The sequence below is a fragment of the Anser brachyrhynchus genome (assembly GCF_964034855.1).
Source record: "Anser brachyrhynchus genome assembly, chromosome: 17".
Classification (NCBI taxonomy): domain Eukaryota; kingdom Metazoa; phylum Chordata; class Aves; order Anseriformes; family Anatidae; genus Anser; species Anser brachyrhynchus.
Genome location: NC_137710.1, coordinates 9,287,580 through 9,301,415, shown reverse-complemented (window position 1 = coordinate 9,301,415; position 13,836 = coordinate 9,287,580). Strand labels below are relative to the sequence as shown.

The following is a 13,836-nucleotide window of genomic DNA, read 5'->3' as shown; positions in this document are numbered from 1 at the left end:
CGCCCGCCCCGCCCCGCCCCGCCCCGCCCCGCTCCCCTCAGCGCTGCCCGGCGGCCGGGGCACCCCGCAGCCCGCTCGCGGCGCCGCAGTCCTCCTTCGCGTCCTCCCCTGGGAGGCGCCACGCCGCTCGCTCTGATTGGCCGCCTCTGTCCCTCAGCCCAATGAGCTCTCCGTGCTTGGGGACTCCCGGCTTTGAAGTCACTGCGGCGCGGCCCAATGAGAGACCGAAGCCGAGCGGAGGGCGGGCGGCGATTGGGCGGCCGCGGAGCTGGCGGGAGGCGATTGGCTGAGGCGGCTGCGGAGGGGGAGGGAGGTGCGGAAGCGCGCTGCGCTGAGGGCAGCGGGGCCGGGCGGGCTGCGGCGCGATGCGGGGCGGCCGCCGCCTCCTCCCGCTGCTGCTCCTGACGCTGCTGCGCGGGCCGTGCCGCGGCAGGGAGCCGGCGCCGGGCGCTGTTACCTGCGGCTCGGTGCTGAAGCTGCTCAACACCCGGCACAGCGTGCGGCTGCACTCGCACGAGGTCAAGTACGGCTCCGGTGAGCGGCGGGGGGCGCTGAGCTGAGGGGAAAGGAGCTGCGAAATGGCGGGGGGGGGGCTGAGGGGAAGGGAGATTGGGGGGGGGGGGCTGAGGGGAAGGGGGAGGGGGAAGTCCTGAGGGGAATGGAGATGTGGGGGGGGCCTGAGGGGAAGGGAGTTGGGAAGCGAGGGTCCTGAGGGGAAGGAAGATGGCGGGGGGGTCCTGAGGGGACAGGGAAGTGGTGGGGAGGGGGGGATTTGGGGTCAGGGAAATGGGGGAGATCCTGAGAGGAAAAGAAATGGTGGAGGGGGTGTGAGGGGAATTAAGATGGCCGGGGGGGTCCTGAGGGGACAGGGAAGTTGCAGGGGGAGCAGGGAGAGAAGGGGAAGCTGGAGGTCTCTCAGGTGCGTGTTGCTGGGGCAGAGGGAGCAGCAGCCCGGAGATGGGGTTGTGGGGTGGGATGGAGGCCTGGCAGGGAGAGGGGGAAGCTGAGGCCTGGGTGCGGGAAGACGTTGTAGCAGAACCTCATGGGTCCTGGGGTGGTGATGTGCTCTGCCTGGTCCTTGAGGTGAGCCCTGATCTGCATCTAGGTCCTCAGCAGCACCTTCTGGGGGAGCACCTGTTCTGGCAAGACTGAGGCTGCTGAGTGCCTTGTCTGGAGACTTGAAGAACTCTTTAGTATTTCTGAGAAAGGGTGGTTTGAGTAGTACCTGTCGTGAGTCAGAACTTCACTGTGAGCTCTGACAATTTGCATGTACTAACACGTATCGTGTTTTAAGTGCCTCAATCTGAAGCATTACATGGTACCTGCATTCCCACCAGTCAGTAAACAGACTGTGAGAATTAAGCGTTTCTTAAATATGAGGGCATGAGAACATTAAAGGAGATTTCTCCAGTTCTTTCAGGACTTTCTGAACTGGAGAAGTGGGTTAAGTCTCTTGCCATTTAATTCTATTCCAACAGGAAGCGGGCAACAGTCAGTGACAGGAGTTGAAGCTTCAGATGATGCTAACAGTTACTGGCGGATTCGTGGGAAGAGTGATGGCAGTTGCCAACGTGGAACACCAGTGAAATGTGGGCAAGCAATACGACTTACCCATGTGAACACGGGAAAAAATTTACACACTCATCACTTCCCGTCACCACTCTCCAATAACCAGGTAAGTCATTCTAGATCTTAAGCTTTTGTATAAACAGTGCATGGCTGATTTTGACAATACCTCTCTTCAAAAACAAGAAAAATGTAGAATCAGGCATGTTTACTGCCAGAAACAGTGTATCGCTGGATATACCAAGTCCAGGTGGATGCTTCTCTGCATCTTTGTCAGGAACTTTAGTGCATTATTCTAAGTGTAATATTTACCAGTACTGGTTTGCCACAATAGTTTTAACAAACCTGTATTTGTTTCCTTATTCTGCATTCATTTATACTGGGAAGACTCTTCTAAAGTGTTTAGCACTTTTACAGTACAGGAGATTGGGCACCTTCCTGAACGTTATGAAGACTGTGTAGAGCCAGACAGCTAATCTGGTATTAGGACACTAGGCTGTCCTGTATCCTGTTCCTTGGTGTTCCAATCTAATAGTTTCAATCATCTCCTCCCTGTCCCTGTTTTATTTCTCTCTGCTTATTTATCTGTCTACTTTGCCAAGAAAAAAAATAAATCCACTCTCATAATCGCATTTATTTGCCATTTTATAAATTTCTAGAACAGTGGTTTTCAATGTATAAAAAATAAAAATAAAAAATCCAAATTTATAGGTTATTAGCAGTCATTTTAGCTTTCCTTTAGGCCAAGAAGATAGGTCATTAGATTCTAAGTTGAAAGACCAGACTTTGAAATAGATTTGTCTGAAGGTGGCTGAAACAATAAGGTACGGTTCTGTTTAGAGTATCTAGTTTACATATTTATTTATCAAAACAAAAGAAGTGATGGAAAAATAACGTATCAGAAGAATTATTTAAAGAACAGATTAAAACTTTCCACCATTTGTCATTTGCCAGTTTAGACAATTCTTTTAACAATTTAACATTGTCATTAATGTAAAAATACTCAGCAACTGTGTTGTTTTTTTCTTTGTATTTGCTACATGCTTGCACAGTTCCTAAGCAAAAGAAGAGTTTGCATGGCTTCCCAGAGATTGACAGGACTATGACTTATGATTGTATTGAAATATGGTGTAGTTCTGAACACAAACTTTAATTTCATATTCTTAACAAATAAGTTTGTTTTTCAATTAATAGGTTGTCTTTAACACTGTTTGGACTACATAAACTTGAATAACATGACCCTATAAGATTAGGTTGCTAGGTACAAACTATTTCTCTTCTACTTTCAAGTTGTTATTCACTTCTAATCATCATTTTTAAGATTTTTAAGAATTAAAATCTGTGCCGAGTCCTAAATGTTTAGAGCTAAGATCTACCGGGTTTCTGCAAACACTTGGAATATTTTGGGGTGCATACTGAAATCTGATCTTTAACTTTTGTGGTAGCAGGAATTCATTTGCTTTATCTTCTTTTTTTTTTTTTTAAGAGCCATTCAGCTGTCTGTCTGAAGTAAGAGTGCAAACCAAAATAGTTATTAACCCAATTGTAATCGTGGTGTCATTAAGTAAAAAAGGAATACAATTACTTAGGCTAAATTGTTGCAATGTTGTGATTAAAAACATGTTATGCTGAAAAAAATCTGTTGCATTGGTAACTCTGAAAGTGGTCATGCTAAATATTTACAGTTACAAACTTGTTTTAGCAGAGAAAATTTGTATCAGCGTTAGTGTTTCTTTTGATTTTTTTGTCAGAAGGGTTGTTCTGATCTCTGTGCTCAAGTCCTCTTTAATTTGTATTGTATGTTGGGGTTTGGTGGCTCTTTGCTCAGATTATGCATTGGAGTTTGTTGGCATCTTATCTTCAGATTGTAGTGTGAGAAAGTTACTGCTTCTGGATTTGACCGCTGTTGGCAAAGCAATTGAACATCTTTTTCTTTCCTCTCCATCCCTGCCTTTAAACTCTGCTGGCTTTGTGGCTGATATTTCTGTGTGCACGTTGGCGGTGTTTGCTTACATTTTCACTTCAGGAAGTTTGTGTCTCTAACAGGAAGTAAGTGCCTTTGGTGATGATGGTGAAGGCGATGACCTCGATATATGGATTGTGCAATGCAGTGGGACACACTGGGAGCGGGAGGATGCAGTGCGCTTCAAGCACGTAGGAACTGAGGTGTTCCTTTCAATAACGGGGGAGCAATATGGCCATCCAATTAGAGGCCAACGGGAAGTTCATGGCATGCCCACCGCCAATCATCACAACTATTGGAAAGCAATGGAAGGAGTCTTCATCAAACCCAGTATGGACCCTGCAAAACACGATGAGCTCTGAATTGACAGAGGACCCAAAATGCTTCAGCTTACTCCAATGTTCGGAGATGCTAACCCTTGGTCTCTTTTAAGTCCTGCCTTGCCTAAGTGACTGACTTCCTGTGTTACTGAAGGGCATTAGTTCACTCTAGGAATGCAGCACTTCTGTGGGGAATGACATCTGCCAGGTTTAGACACAGAGATTTATTTAAGAAATCCTTTCTAAATTGTCAAGCTTGTTTGGTGAAACTAGTTCATACATCTGTTAGTTTTCACTATCATTTGTTTTGCTTGTTACTTTTTCTCAAATTCAAAGGAAATGGAAAAAAAAGTAATACATTTCTGTAGTCCCAAATACTGCAAAACTTTGTATTTTGTAATCTTTTTTTTTCAATTATAATTAAATATTTGGAAACTTCCTTCTACTTGTTAGTGGGGAGAATGTTATTTCTGAGGAGTTTTAGTAAGTCTAGAAAGGGAATATAATTCTTGGAATGTAGTATCTTCTGAACGGTTTGAAGTCAACTATTCAGCCTTCCAGAAAAATATCATAGTCTGTCTGAGAATTGCCTCCAATGTCTTTCATGAGTTCTGCTGTATATGTATGAAAGAGTTGAAAATGTTGTATATATTGGCATAAGAAGACAAAAATTTTTGTTTCCTTTCTCCCAAGAAGTTTGGGTTTTCTGGCAATGGTGATGCTGCTAATTATCAAATGGTAAGACTGTCTTACTCTAAGAACTGGTGCAGGAAGCTACTGTTCGTTTACTACTAGAATTTTATAAACTGATGTGAAGGAATTTGATTTATGTTGTACTTGCATGTCACTGCAAGATCAGTATGAGAATCCAGATGAATAAATAGTGGGACTTATACCCATGTGGGGTTCTTTTGTGTGAATCCAGAAGAAGAGGAAAAATAATTAATTTTTAAAATAGTTTGGTTCTGGATTTTCCTCATAGAGGTATGCTATAGAGTGCTGGCAAGGAATCTGCACTGAATAAGGCATGAATTTCTGTGTTCCTGTGTTTTATTTTTATAAAAAAATAATTCTTGAGCATTTGTTATGCAGTGTTGCTGGAAACACTGATTAAAATTTAAAGTACCATGCATTTTCTATTGGCTTTAAACAGGAAAGCTCACTAAATGAGTGTGAAAAGTCAGAAAATCCAGGTGGTTTTGTTTCCATGTGTAAACAGTTTGCTAATTATGGTCTGAATTAGTCAATCAGTTAAAGAAGCAGGAAAGTGATTTGCTGCTTTTATATTGCCAGTCACGTGGTGCAATGTTAGAGCGTTGTGTTGATGAGGTGCAACACACCAACACAATTTCATTTATACTTTAACTGTACCTACACACGTATGCTTCTTACTCTGGTGCCTTACGCAGTGGTGCTGCACAGTCTAGCTCCAGTTTTTAGTTAGGGTTTTTGATACTAGTGAAGATCCTTCGCATCCTACAAAGCAAGAATCCTCTGTAGCTGTTGTTCCCCAATACCTGATTATTCTTCAAATAAGGTAAGATTACTTTGTTTTCTTGTGAATCTTAGTTGAATGTTGGTATTTAAGGATTGCAGGCATTGCATTTACAGGAGGAAAAAAATAGATTTGGCAATGAGTTCTCTGTTAGAGTTAAATATGTGTTGGTGCACTTGTGGAATACTGGTTTAGCTGAGAAGGGGCAGGTCTCTGTGGCTCATCTCAGTCTGTGTGCCAGGTAGTTTTGCTTGTTTTGCTTTTTTTCGCTACAGAAGCTGTGCTGTTGGACTCTTAAACAACCCGAGCTGAAGTACCTCTTAGTTTGGAAAAGTCTGTTGGAATACTGAGATAACTATTGTCGTTGGAAGCATGCTAAATACAGACTATAAAAGTCATGAGTTAATGTAGGAAATGCAGAAGTTTGTAGCTGTAAAAAATGATGGCTTGTACAACTGCTAATGTGCTTTCCTTCTTATGTAGCTCCTAGACTTACAGGACCTCCATTAGTATCTGTTTAATGTCATATTTTATGCTTTGCACTGCATTACTGAGACTTCAGAATATCCTTCAAGTGTTTTTATTTACTCTGCTTACATTTCAGCTTTTCAGTTCATCCTCCACAGCTGAGGACTAGAGACTTAGAGAATCTTCAGTTTCTGTATTGGGTTCTGGTTTCGCTTGTTTTCCATGTGACTTATCTGCCTAAAGATGCTGGGACTTTGAGTAAAACATGAAACACTCAGATATAGATATGAAAGTTTGGAACACTGTTTTGCTTCTTTCTCTTTACTTTTTTCCCCTCTTTTATTTTCTACTGTGGCAATGTAAATTTTATAGTACCTTTTTCCAAAGCTCTATGTGCAGTCTAAAATTAAGTAAAAACTGCGTGTTTTGGTTTGTGATGCTAGCGGAATGTAGTGCTTTCAAACAACTGGTAGGTGCTCTGCAACTTGCTGCTGGTAGTACTATTCCAAGAGCTCTGTGAGAAGGTGTGCTGCCAATGTTATGCTTCCTTTAACGAGCTAGAAAGGCTTTGGGGGAAAAGCATTACAGGGATCTTTATAATTGTTCTCAGTGGGAATATTTGCTGAAAGAAATCTGCTTTAAGTTCTCTGCTTTGAAAAATCTGACAAATGCTGCATTTATTTCACATAAACGTGTATATAGAACATACCTAATTCGATGTGGAATGGCACAGAGTTGCACAGGCATGTTAATTTGGGGGTTGGGGGGGGAATTGTGTTAGTGCAAACACTCTTACTCTCTTACTTCCTGAAGCTTTTTTAAAGGTTTGTATAAGTGCTCAGTATACAAACACTTGCCACATACTTTGTCTTCTCCATCAGTATGAATGAGAACTGTTTAAAGTGCCAGAAGGGACTTACTGCGTGTTGATTCTTATTTCTGAATGTCAAGGCTAAAGATAAACCAGTATTTTTATTTCATTATGTTTGGGAATACTAAGTGGGTATATTTGTGAAGTTAAACCAACATTTTGTTTTGTTTTTTAATCGAAAGAAGGACAAAAAACAATGACAACCCCCTGTTCCAGTGATGCTTAATCAGCAGTATTTCATGTTGTTATTTTCCTCCCATGCCTTCCACTAGTTCCCGGGTCTGTAGGCGCCCCATGGAGACACATAAGATCCTCTATACACCTTAGGGTTTGTTCTCTACACCTAAATCGAGGCGACTGCTCCGTCCTGCGTGGGAAACAGCACTTTAAGTTACCTCCACAAAAACGGGTGGCGTGGACGCGAGCAGGGCGGTTGTGCCTGAGGGGGGAAGAAGGGGTCGGGCGGCTCCTAGGTCTTTCTCCTTACCCCTTTTTACAGCCCTAAAGCCTTGCGAGAGCCGCAAGAGGCTGCGGGACGCAAGCGGCCGCTAGCGAGCGCTGCTGCCCCGCTGGTGCCGGGCTCGCCGCGCCGGCCGGCTCCGGGCAAAGGCAGCGGGGGCTCGGAACCCGCACCCCCGGCACGGCCGGGCCCGGGGGGGGGCACCGGTGGTCCCCGCTGCCCGCGGGGGACTCTGCCCTCAGCCGTGCCCGGCTGGCGTGGGAGGGAAGCGTGCGGGTAGCGCAGGCTGCCAGGGGATGCTCTGGGTTCTGGCTGTCCGGGGGATCCGTGGAGCGCGGCCAAGGCTGAGGTCTGTTTGCTTAAGGTAGACGTTCAGGGCAGTTAGATGTATGATGAAAGTAGGTGCCGGTTTCCGTTTCGGTGTAGGGGGGGGGATGAAAGGCACGAAGGGATCGTTAAAAGGGGGAGAAAAGAGCTCCCGGGGTGCATGCAGCAATCCCGCGGCATTTTTCCGAGATTCCGAAAGCAAAAGCTGACGCCGGACCGCTCCCGTGCCAGCCAGCCCCGCCTCCCGGCACCAGCGATGCTCTCCCCTGGAGCCAGCCCGGCCCTGTGCGGGGCCCGCCGGCAGGGCAGCCGGGGCTCATTCGCCAGGTGGACATAGGCTTTTGTTGTTTTTTTTTTTTCTTTTTTTTCCCCTTCCCTCTGCGCCTCTCCCTGGCAGCGTTCTCCCAGCATCAGCCTCCCGCCGCTATTCCCTCGGACCCAGCGCGAAGCCGCTCTTCATCGGGAGCCTTCTGCGAGCCCGGGCAGCAGCGTTTGGAGCCAGCCCCGCTACAGCCGTCCTCGGGGGGTGGCAGGAGGCTTCCCCCTCCCTTCCCGGCTCCTGCCAGCTGGCAAAGCCCGGCTCCCCTCTTCCGCCCTGCCGCTGCCCGCCCGACAGAGCCGGCCTGAGCCCCCGGGGGGGGCGCTGCCAGGCTCCCCCAGCGCTCGTGTCGCACCTGAAGGGTTCCGCTGCTACTGGAGGGCTTCAGAGAGGGTTTCCAGCCCTGTTCGGCTGCTGGCACTGCGGGGGAGCGCCTGGTAGCGAGCTTCCAGCTTGTTCCAAACTGGTCTGGCACGGTTACTGGCTTAGATGTGGAAGACCCACGGGGTTCGGGGTCATAAGTGGTGAGGCATTCGTATAGCAGCCGCTCTACTCCGCTTGTATCTTCCCCTCCTGCTCAAAGAGGACAGATTCTTGCTTTGTGCCAGCAGCGTTTTGTACAGGGCTGCCGGGTGACTGTCGCCAAAAGGCTGCTGCAGCGTCAAACCTGCGCGGCTTGAGCAGAAACTGGGAAGGGCAGAAGGCGAGGCTCCTCCCGAAACTGCACCCGAGGGAGCACCATCTGCTGCCTCTCTTGCAGAAATCATACTGCTGCATGTATTAGCTCTGCCCTCCCTGGGTGCGGGTGCGGAGGTGATTCCTGGTGAGCTGGGGGCAATTTTCCGTAAAGCTGCGCAGCAAAACGCGTCCGTTTGTGGTGCGCCGCGTTTGGCTCTCTGTACAAAAAAAAATAAAAAAATAAAAGCAGGGCGGAGAGGGCCTCTAAGTCGAGCTTCAACTTCAGTCTCTGGGGTAAAATGTTAAAATCTACCTGTCTCCTGCGTGGCCGCGGATTTCCCTGTGAGACGGGAGGCTGTTTGCTGCGGTTAGCTGAGACCTTGCTTAGAGGTCCCAGCGGTGAACCAGAACCGGGCTGGGAGCCCCTGGGGGGGGGGGGGGGGGGGAAGGTGCCTTGGGTCGGCCCCCGGGGAGCTGCATTCACCGGGCATCAGCCCCTGCAGGGCTGCTGCTGGGCGAGGGGCGCGTGTGCCAGGGCTGGCCGGCGGGGAGGCGTTTGCACCTTAGGGTACGGATTTCCAGCTGGGAGAGTATGACTCCCAAAAGGGAAGGGGGGCTGTGACTTTGGAAGCGGTGGTCGCCGTGGAAAGGACACCCTGCTCCTGGAGAGCTGCGGTAGGGGGCAGAGAAAAACCCGACCTCCCCCCCCGCCCCGAGGCGTGAAGTTTCCTCGTGCGGCTTTCAGGGGTGGAGAACAAGTGTTCCTACCGTACCCCCGGGGAGAGAGGCTTTCTAAGCCCGGTGGGGCTCAGCAGGGACCTGGAGGGGGCCGGACGGGGGGAGCTCCGTATCCCCAGCCCTTCCCTGGCCCCCCCCGGCTGAGACCCGGCCGCGGAGCTTCCGAGGGCTGCGGGATGGGGTGCTGCCCGGCGGCGCTGGGAGGGCTGGTGCTGAGCGGGGCACTGCGTTAAAGGGCGTTTTGGAAGAAAAATAACGATGCAAACCGACTGCGCTCTTTCTGGGCTGCTTTTTAGCGCCCTTCTCCATAGGAAAGTTGCCCACTCCAGGTCGTCCTTGCCAGAAAAGCACCTTGACGCTAGAACGTATTTTCTTCTCTCCGCTGGTAAAACAGATACGCCCCGCTGGGTGTAGTGTTCAAGAGAGTAGGGCCAGGGAGAGACGTGCGTGGGTTTCGGGGATGTTTTGGGCAGGAATACCTGGAAGCGTGACAGTGCCTACCCTCAGCACCGCTTGGCGAACGGTCTGTCTTCCCCCCACCCATTTTATTGCATGCCCCCGGGTTAACCAAAGCGGTTCGAGGAGAGGCTTTGGCCGGAGCTCCCCCTGCACCGCCCCATCCCCGCCGGGACGGGATAGTTGGCTCCAGCCGCCGGTGGAGCCGAGCGCCCCTTCCCCGGCCTCGGCCGCCTTCCCCGAGGGCAGAGCCGCAGGAACCCAGCGCCGGGACCGGCTGTCAGCGGGCTCCTTTCGGGAGCCACAAGAGCAGCCCCTTTACCGCAATCCCCCCGCGATCGGTTTGCGGGGCTCGGTGGCAGCCGGCGGCGATGCTCTGCCCCGCACCGAGCCGGCGGCTCCCCGCGAACCGCAGCCGCCCCAGGCGGCACCGGAGGGGTTGGCTGCGCCCCACCTGCACGGGGCTCCGGTGCTCCCTCGTACAGGGTGCGAATGGAAAGCGGTGCGGCTCCGCTTCTTCCCAGATCGGGATTATCCCGATTTCCACCCCTACCTGCCTCATGTCCCGATTTAAAAGCTCTCCTGCTGCTTGTGCGTCTGTAGTGGTTTGGTGGGGTTTCTTGTTTGTAGTGGTTCGGTTTGTTGTTTTTAAAGCGTTCACCTTTCTGTAGGGTTAGTGGGGTGGATGTCTGTGTGTGAAGAGGGGAAGAAGGGGTCGATTTTGATCAGAGAATTTGACCAGAGATTCAACAGGGGAATGCCAAAACTGCCCTCTGACTTGCTCAAACGCTGCTATAAATACCCTAAATGAATTGCTTGGTGTTGGGGTGTAGGGGGCTGGCAGTGAGGAATTCTTTACTGTTGCTCAGTGTCTCTAACAGCTTACAGATGAGGTGGCCTCCCCTGCTTCTCCAGGGCTGTTGAGAGATCCCCATTTCCTTCAGGTCTGGAAGTCTTTCATTTTCTGCTTTTCTCAGGGCAGAGTCTGCCTTTTTTTTTTTTTTTTTTTTCCCTCTAAATAATTTAGGTTGTGTTAAAGGTGTAACTGCTGTAAAGGGAAAACCAAGCAACAGAATTGCTGGTGGGTTGTGTAAAACCAGATTGTTGTCAACCCAAACCTATCCTGAAATATGATGGGGATTCACAGAGGAGGGACAAAACAGGGTTTGTCTTCTAGTGCAGTGTTTTTGTACCAAGTGTCACTCCCTATTGATTTTTAACTGGGTAAACTGCTGGTAAAGAAGTAGCAGCTCCTGGCAGAGGTGTTGCTTCTCAGCAGATCAGTTTTTGAGGGAGGTAGAGGTCTGCCATTTGGTGTAGTAGTAGCAGGGTGACTTTTAAGATAACTGGCTTATTACACCCCTGCAGACTGTTAGGCTCGAGTTTGTGCTGTGCATAACAGCTTATTGCTGTCACCTGGTCCCTGGGTGGCTGAGGAGGTTTCCAAGACCAGGTGCAACCACCTCCCAGGTGAGCAGGATTTGTACCAAGCTGGCGTTTGGTGCTGAGTGCAGGCAGCGTACTTAGTTCTGTGCAACCACAAAGACAGTTTGGGTTTGCCCCCAAGGAACTTCCATTCTCAATTAGCCGCCCACCCGCCGTTCTGCTCGCTCCTTATGGCAGAGATCTCTGCCCGCGGAGCTGCTGGTGACAGCACGCTGAAGAGAAGAGCACGGTTTTAAAGCTGTGCTGCTTTGAGACGCTTCTTCCCATCTGTTCGCTTCTGAGGAGAGGGTGCCTTGCAAGGACACGGGGCTGCTAGATCTGGGCCTTGCCCGGGGACACTCGCTGTTCCCAGGAAAGGCTTAGCTGGAGTCTCAGGAGTTGTGTACAGATTGAGCCAGGCTTCAGCTAATGCCATTGTCAAGCCTCCAGTGGGGCAGTTTGGCCACCTGCTACTCCCTTTGGATGGGAACAGGATGCTTACTGGAAGGCTTACCAGGAAGGGAATATGCCTTCAGGTATCCCATGTGAATGGGATTCTCAGGAGAAGTTAACAGTGAATTGTGCTTTTCTAATCAATTGCAGCCAAGAAGGCTCTCGGATTTTTTCTTATTTTTTTTATATGCCTCGCCCTCTTGCTTAGCACTTAGTTTGTCAAGATTGCCAGACCATATCCTGTCTTCAGCCCGTGCTGGGATGAATCCTGAGGGCTGGATGTGGAACTGTAGCAGGATATGGCCCTAAAACCAGCAGCCTGTGCTTCCTGCAGGGAAGTGGCTGTCTATGACAGCCCTTCTAGAGGGAGAGCAACACCCTCCACTGCAGCAAAGTGCAAGGCTGGCCGGCAGTTCCGGGGGGGGAAACAAAATCTATTGTGTGTTGGTTTTCAGTAAATATACCGTGAGCTACCTAGTGGTATTAAGTCTAATCACAGGAATTTTCCCCCTTAAAGCTGTGGCTGGATTTATGTTGATCACTTTAAAACAAATCTCACAGATATATTTAGTAGAAGAATGTGTAAAACCCCAACCCCCAAATGGTATTATGTAACCAATACAGTATTTAAGTGCCCCCTGTGTAAACTAACTGAAAAGCCTGCTGTTTGCCTTCTTTGCCTCTGTTGTGTATTGGTCAACTGAAGCCAGGCGCTGTGTTTGCTGTTCTGATTACTATTTTAAAGGATAGATCCATAGGATCATGTTATCCAGAAAGGGAAAAAGGCTTAAACCCCACTTTCTGGGCTGAGAGCCCTCTCGTGGGCTGCCTGGAGCGTGGATTTCTAAGCAATTTGAAAGCATGCACACACCAGGGATGCAGCACAATGTACTTTGTCCCTTTATTTTGGCATGTGCGGTGCAGCCCTCCTCAGTGGCTTCTACAACAGCCACAGCGTTCAGCTGAGCTCAGCAAAGGTGAAGACGTGGTACTGTGAAGTCAAGGAGGTGGTGGAGGATAGTGGTACCCGGGTTCCCCCGCTACATCTACAGCTGGTATCAGGTGGAAATGAGAGGTGGATTTCCTCTCGCTTTGAACCAAGAGGAGTTTGTAGGCTTTCCCCCTAATTTAGCGTTATTGATCTGCCATCAGCTCCTTGCCCAGTCAACCCCTTTATTCAAGGTGCTGGATCTCAGGAGCACAGTGGTTTCCCATTATTGTTATAATCTTTTGCCAAAGAGATATCCCCCCTTCTCAGTAATGCACCAAAGTGGAAGTAATCGCTCTTTTTTCTTCTTGCATTTGTCCTTTCCTGTTTCATTCACCGATTGAAAAATGGCTAAAGAGCAGCCCCCATTTCACCTCCCCTTTTCCCTGATTGACTCAGCAGCTCCTGGGACAGAGAGAGGAAAGGGGCCTCGAGGTCACAACCTTCACAATCTTCAAAGCCCCTGCCGCTTCCAGCAGCTGTCACAGCTCTCACTGACCATATCCCCAGAAGGTCAGCAAAAAAATAAACACTGGGGCCCGACAGGTCCCCTTCTCATGCAAACTGGCCGTTTCCCTCCCCAGCTCCCATTCCATGCATAGCTTACACATAGGAGACCCCCTTGGATTTGCACAGAGCTATGCGAGAGCGAAATGCCACAGAAAATAAAAGCAGAAGGGCTTCCTGGGCAGGCAGGGTGGGAAAAAGAAAAGCGGCTTCCTGAGCTCTGCATGCCCACCCACAGGCTGCTGCAGCCATTTTGTGTGTGCACAGCCTGAAGGTGAAGCTGGGGAGGGGGCTGACTTTTCCCTGGGAGAGAGACTGCAGGGAAGGATTCGGCTTTTATATCTGCTTGTGCACGTGGGAGACGGAAGAGAGAATCCAAAAGAAATAGGAAATGAAGCATAGACTGTAAAAGCCTTTTCATCAGGATTAGATTGCAACCCTTGCCTAGAGCCGGTCTGCTTTCTGCACTCACCTTCCTCTGCAAAAAGTCATGATGAAGCAGAAACAGTGCCAGGGAGAAGCGCGGGTTCAAAAGGCCAGAGTGGAAAGGTCCTTTGCTAAAGGAAATACCCCTCCCCGGCCCTCTTTTATAGAAGGATCCATTTCGCCATGGCCACTAATAATCACGGGGCTATTTCCTGGCCTTCCCAGCTGCAGAGCGCCGTTCTGCTCTCCCTTACTGCAGCCCCTTCCCCTCCCGCCCCACCGCCGAGCCCAGCACCAGGGCTTGCCTCCCGCCTGCTTTTCGGGCTCCACAGGGCAGGAAGACCCCTGGTCCAATTAGAGCCTTTAGCCTCTCCCC

The 13,836-nt window shown here is 49.6% G+C and overlaps 2 protein-coding genes and 1 long non-coding RNA gene across 3 annotated transcripts in view; 2 read left to right on the top strand and 1 right to left on the bottom strand.

Moving 5' to 3' along the window:
- Positions 1-307: 307 nt before the first annotated feature.
- Positions 308-4,744, top strand: SDF2L1 (stromal cell derived factor 2 like 1). The gene is made up of 3 exons (XM_080559891.1): positions 308-534; positions 1,479-1,675; positions 3,613-4,744. Exons 1-3 carry the CDS (start codon positions 366-368, stop codon positions 3,889-3,891), a joined length of 645 nt encoding a protein of 214 aa, XP_080416017.1. The 5' UTR covers positions 308-365; the 3' UTR covers positions 3,892-4,744.
- LOC308179548 lies at positions 4,139-13,835 on the bottom strand. The gene is made up of 2 exons (XR_013940417.1): positions 8,457-13,835; positions 4,139-8,362 (listed from the first exon to the last, which is right to left on the bottom strand). It is a non-coding gene; the product is annotated as an uncharacterized lncRNA (long non-coding RNA).
- The window catches only part of TOP3B (DNA topoisomerase III beta), an 82,995-nt gene continuing 74,184 nt past the window's right edge, over positions 5,026-13,836 (top strand). Inside the window, exon 1 of the mRNA XM_080559851.1 lies at positions 5,026-5,386. The gene's annotated coding sequence lies outside the window, so the exon portion shown is untranslated. The remainder of the gene's footprint in view (positions 5,387-13,836) is intronic.

Excerpts from the sequence above, each read along its gene's own strand:
- SDF2L1 (XM_080559891.1), top strand. The coding sequence starts at position 366 with ATGCGGGGCGGCCGCCGCCTCCTCCCGCTGCTGCTCCTGACGCTGCTG. Across the intron at positions 535-1,478 it reads CGAGGTCAAGTACGGCTCCG|GAAGCGGGCAACAGTCAGTG; the intron begins GTGAGCGGCGGG and ends CTATTCCAACAG. Across the intron at positions 1,676-3,612 it reads CACCACTCTCCAATAACCAG|GAAGTAAGTGCCTTTGGTGA; the intron begins GTAAGTCATTCT and ends TGTCTCTAACAG.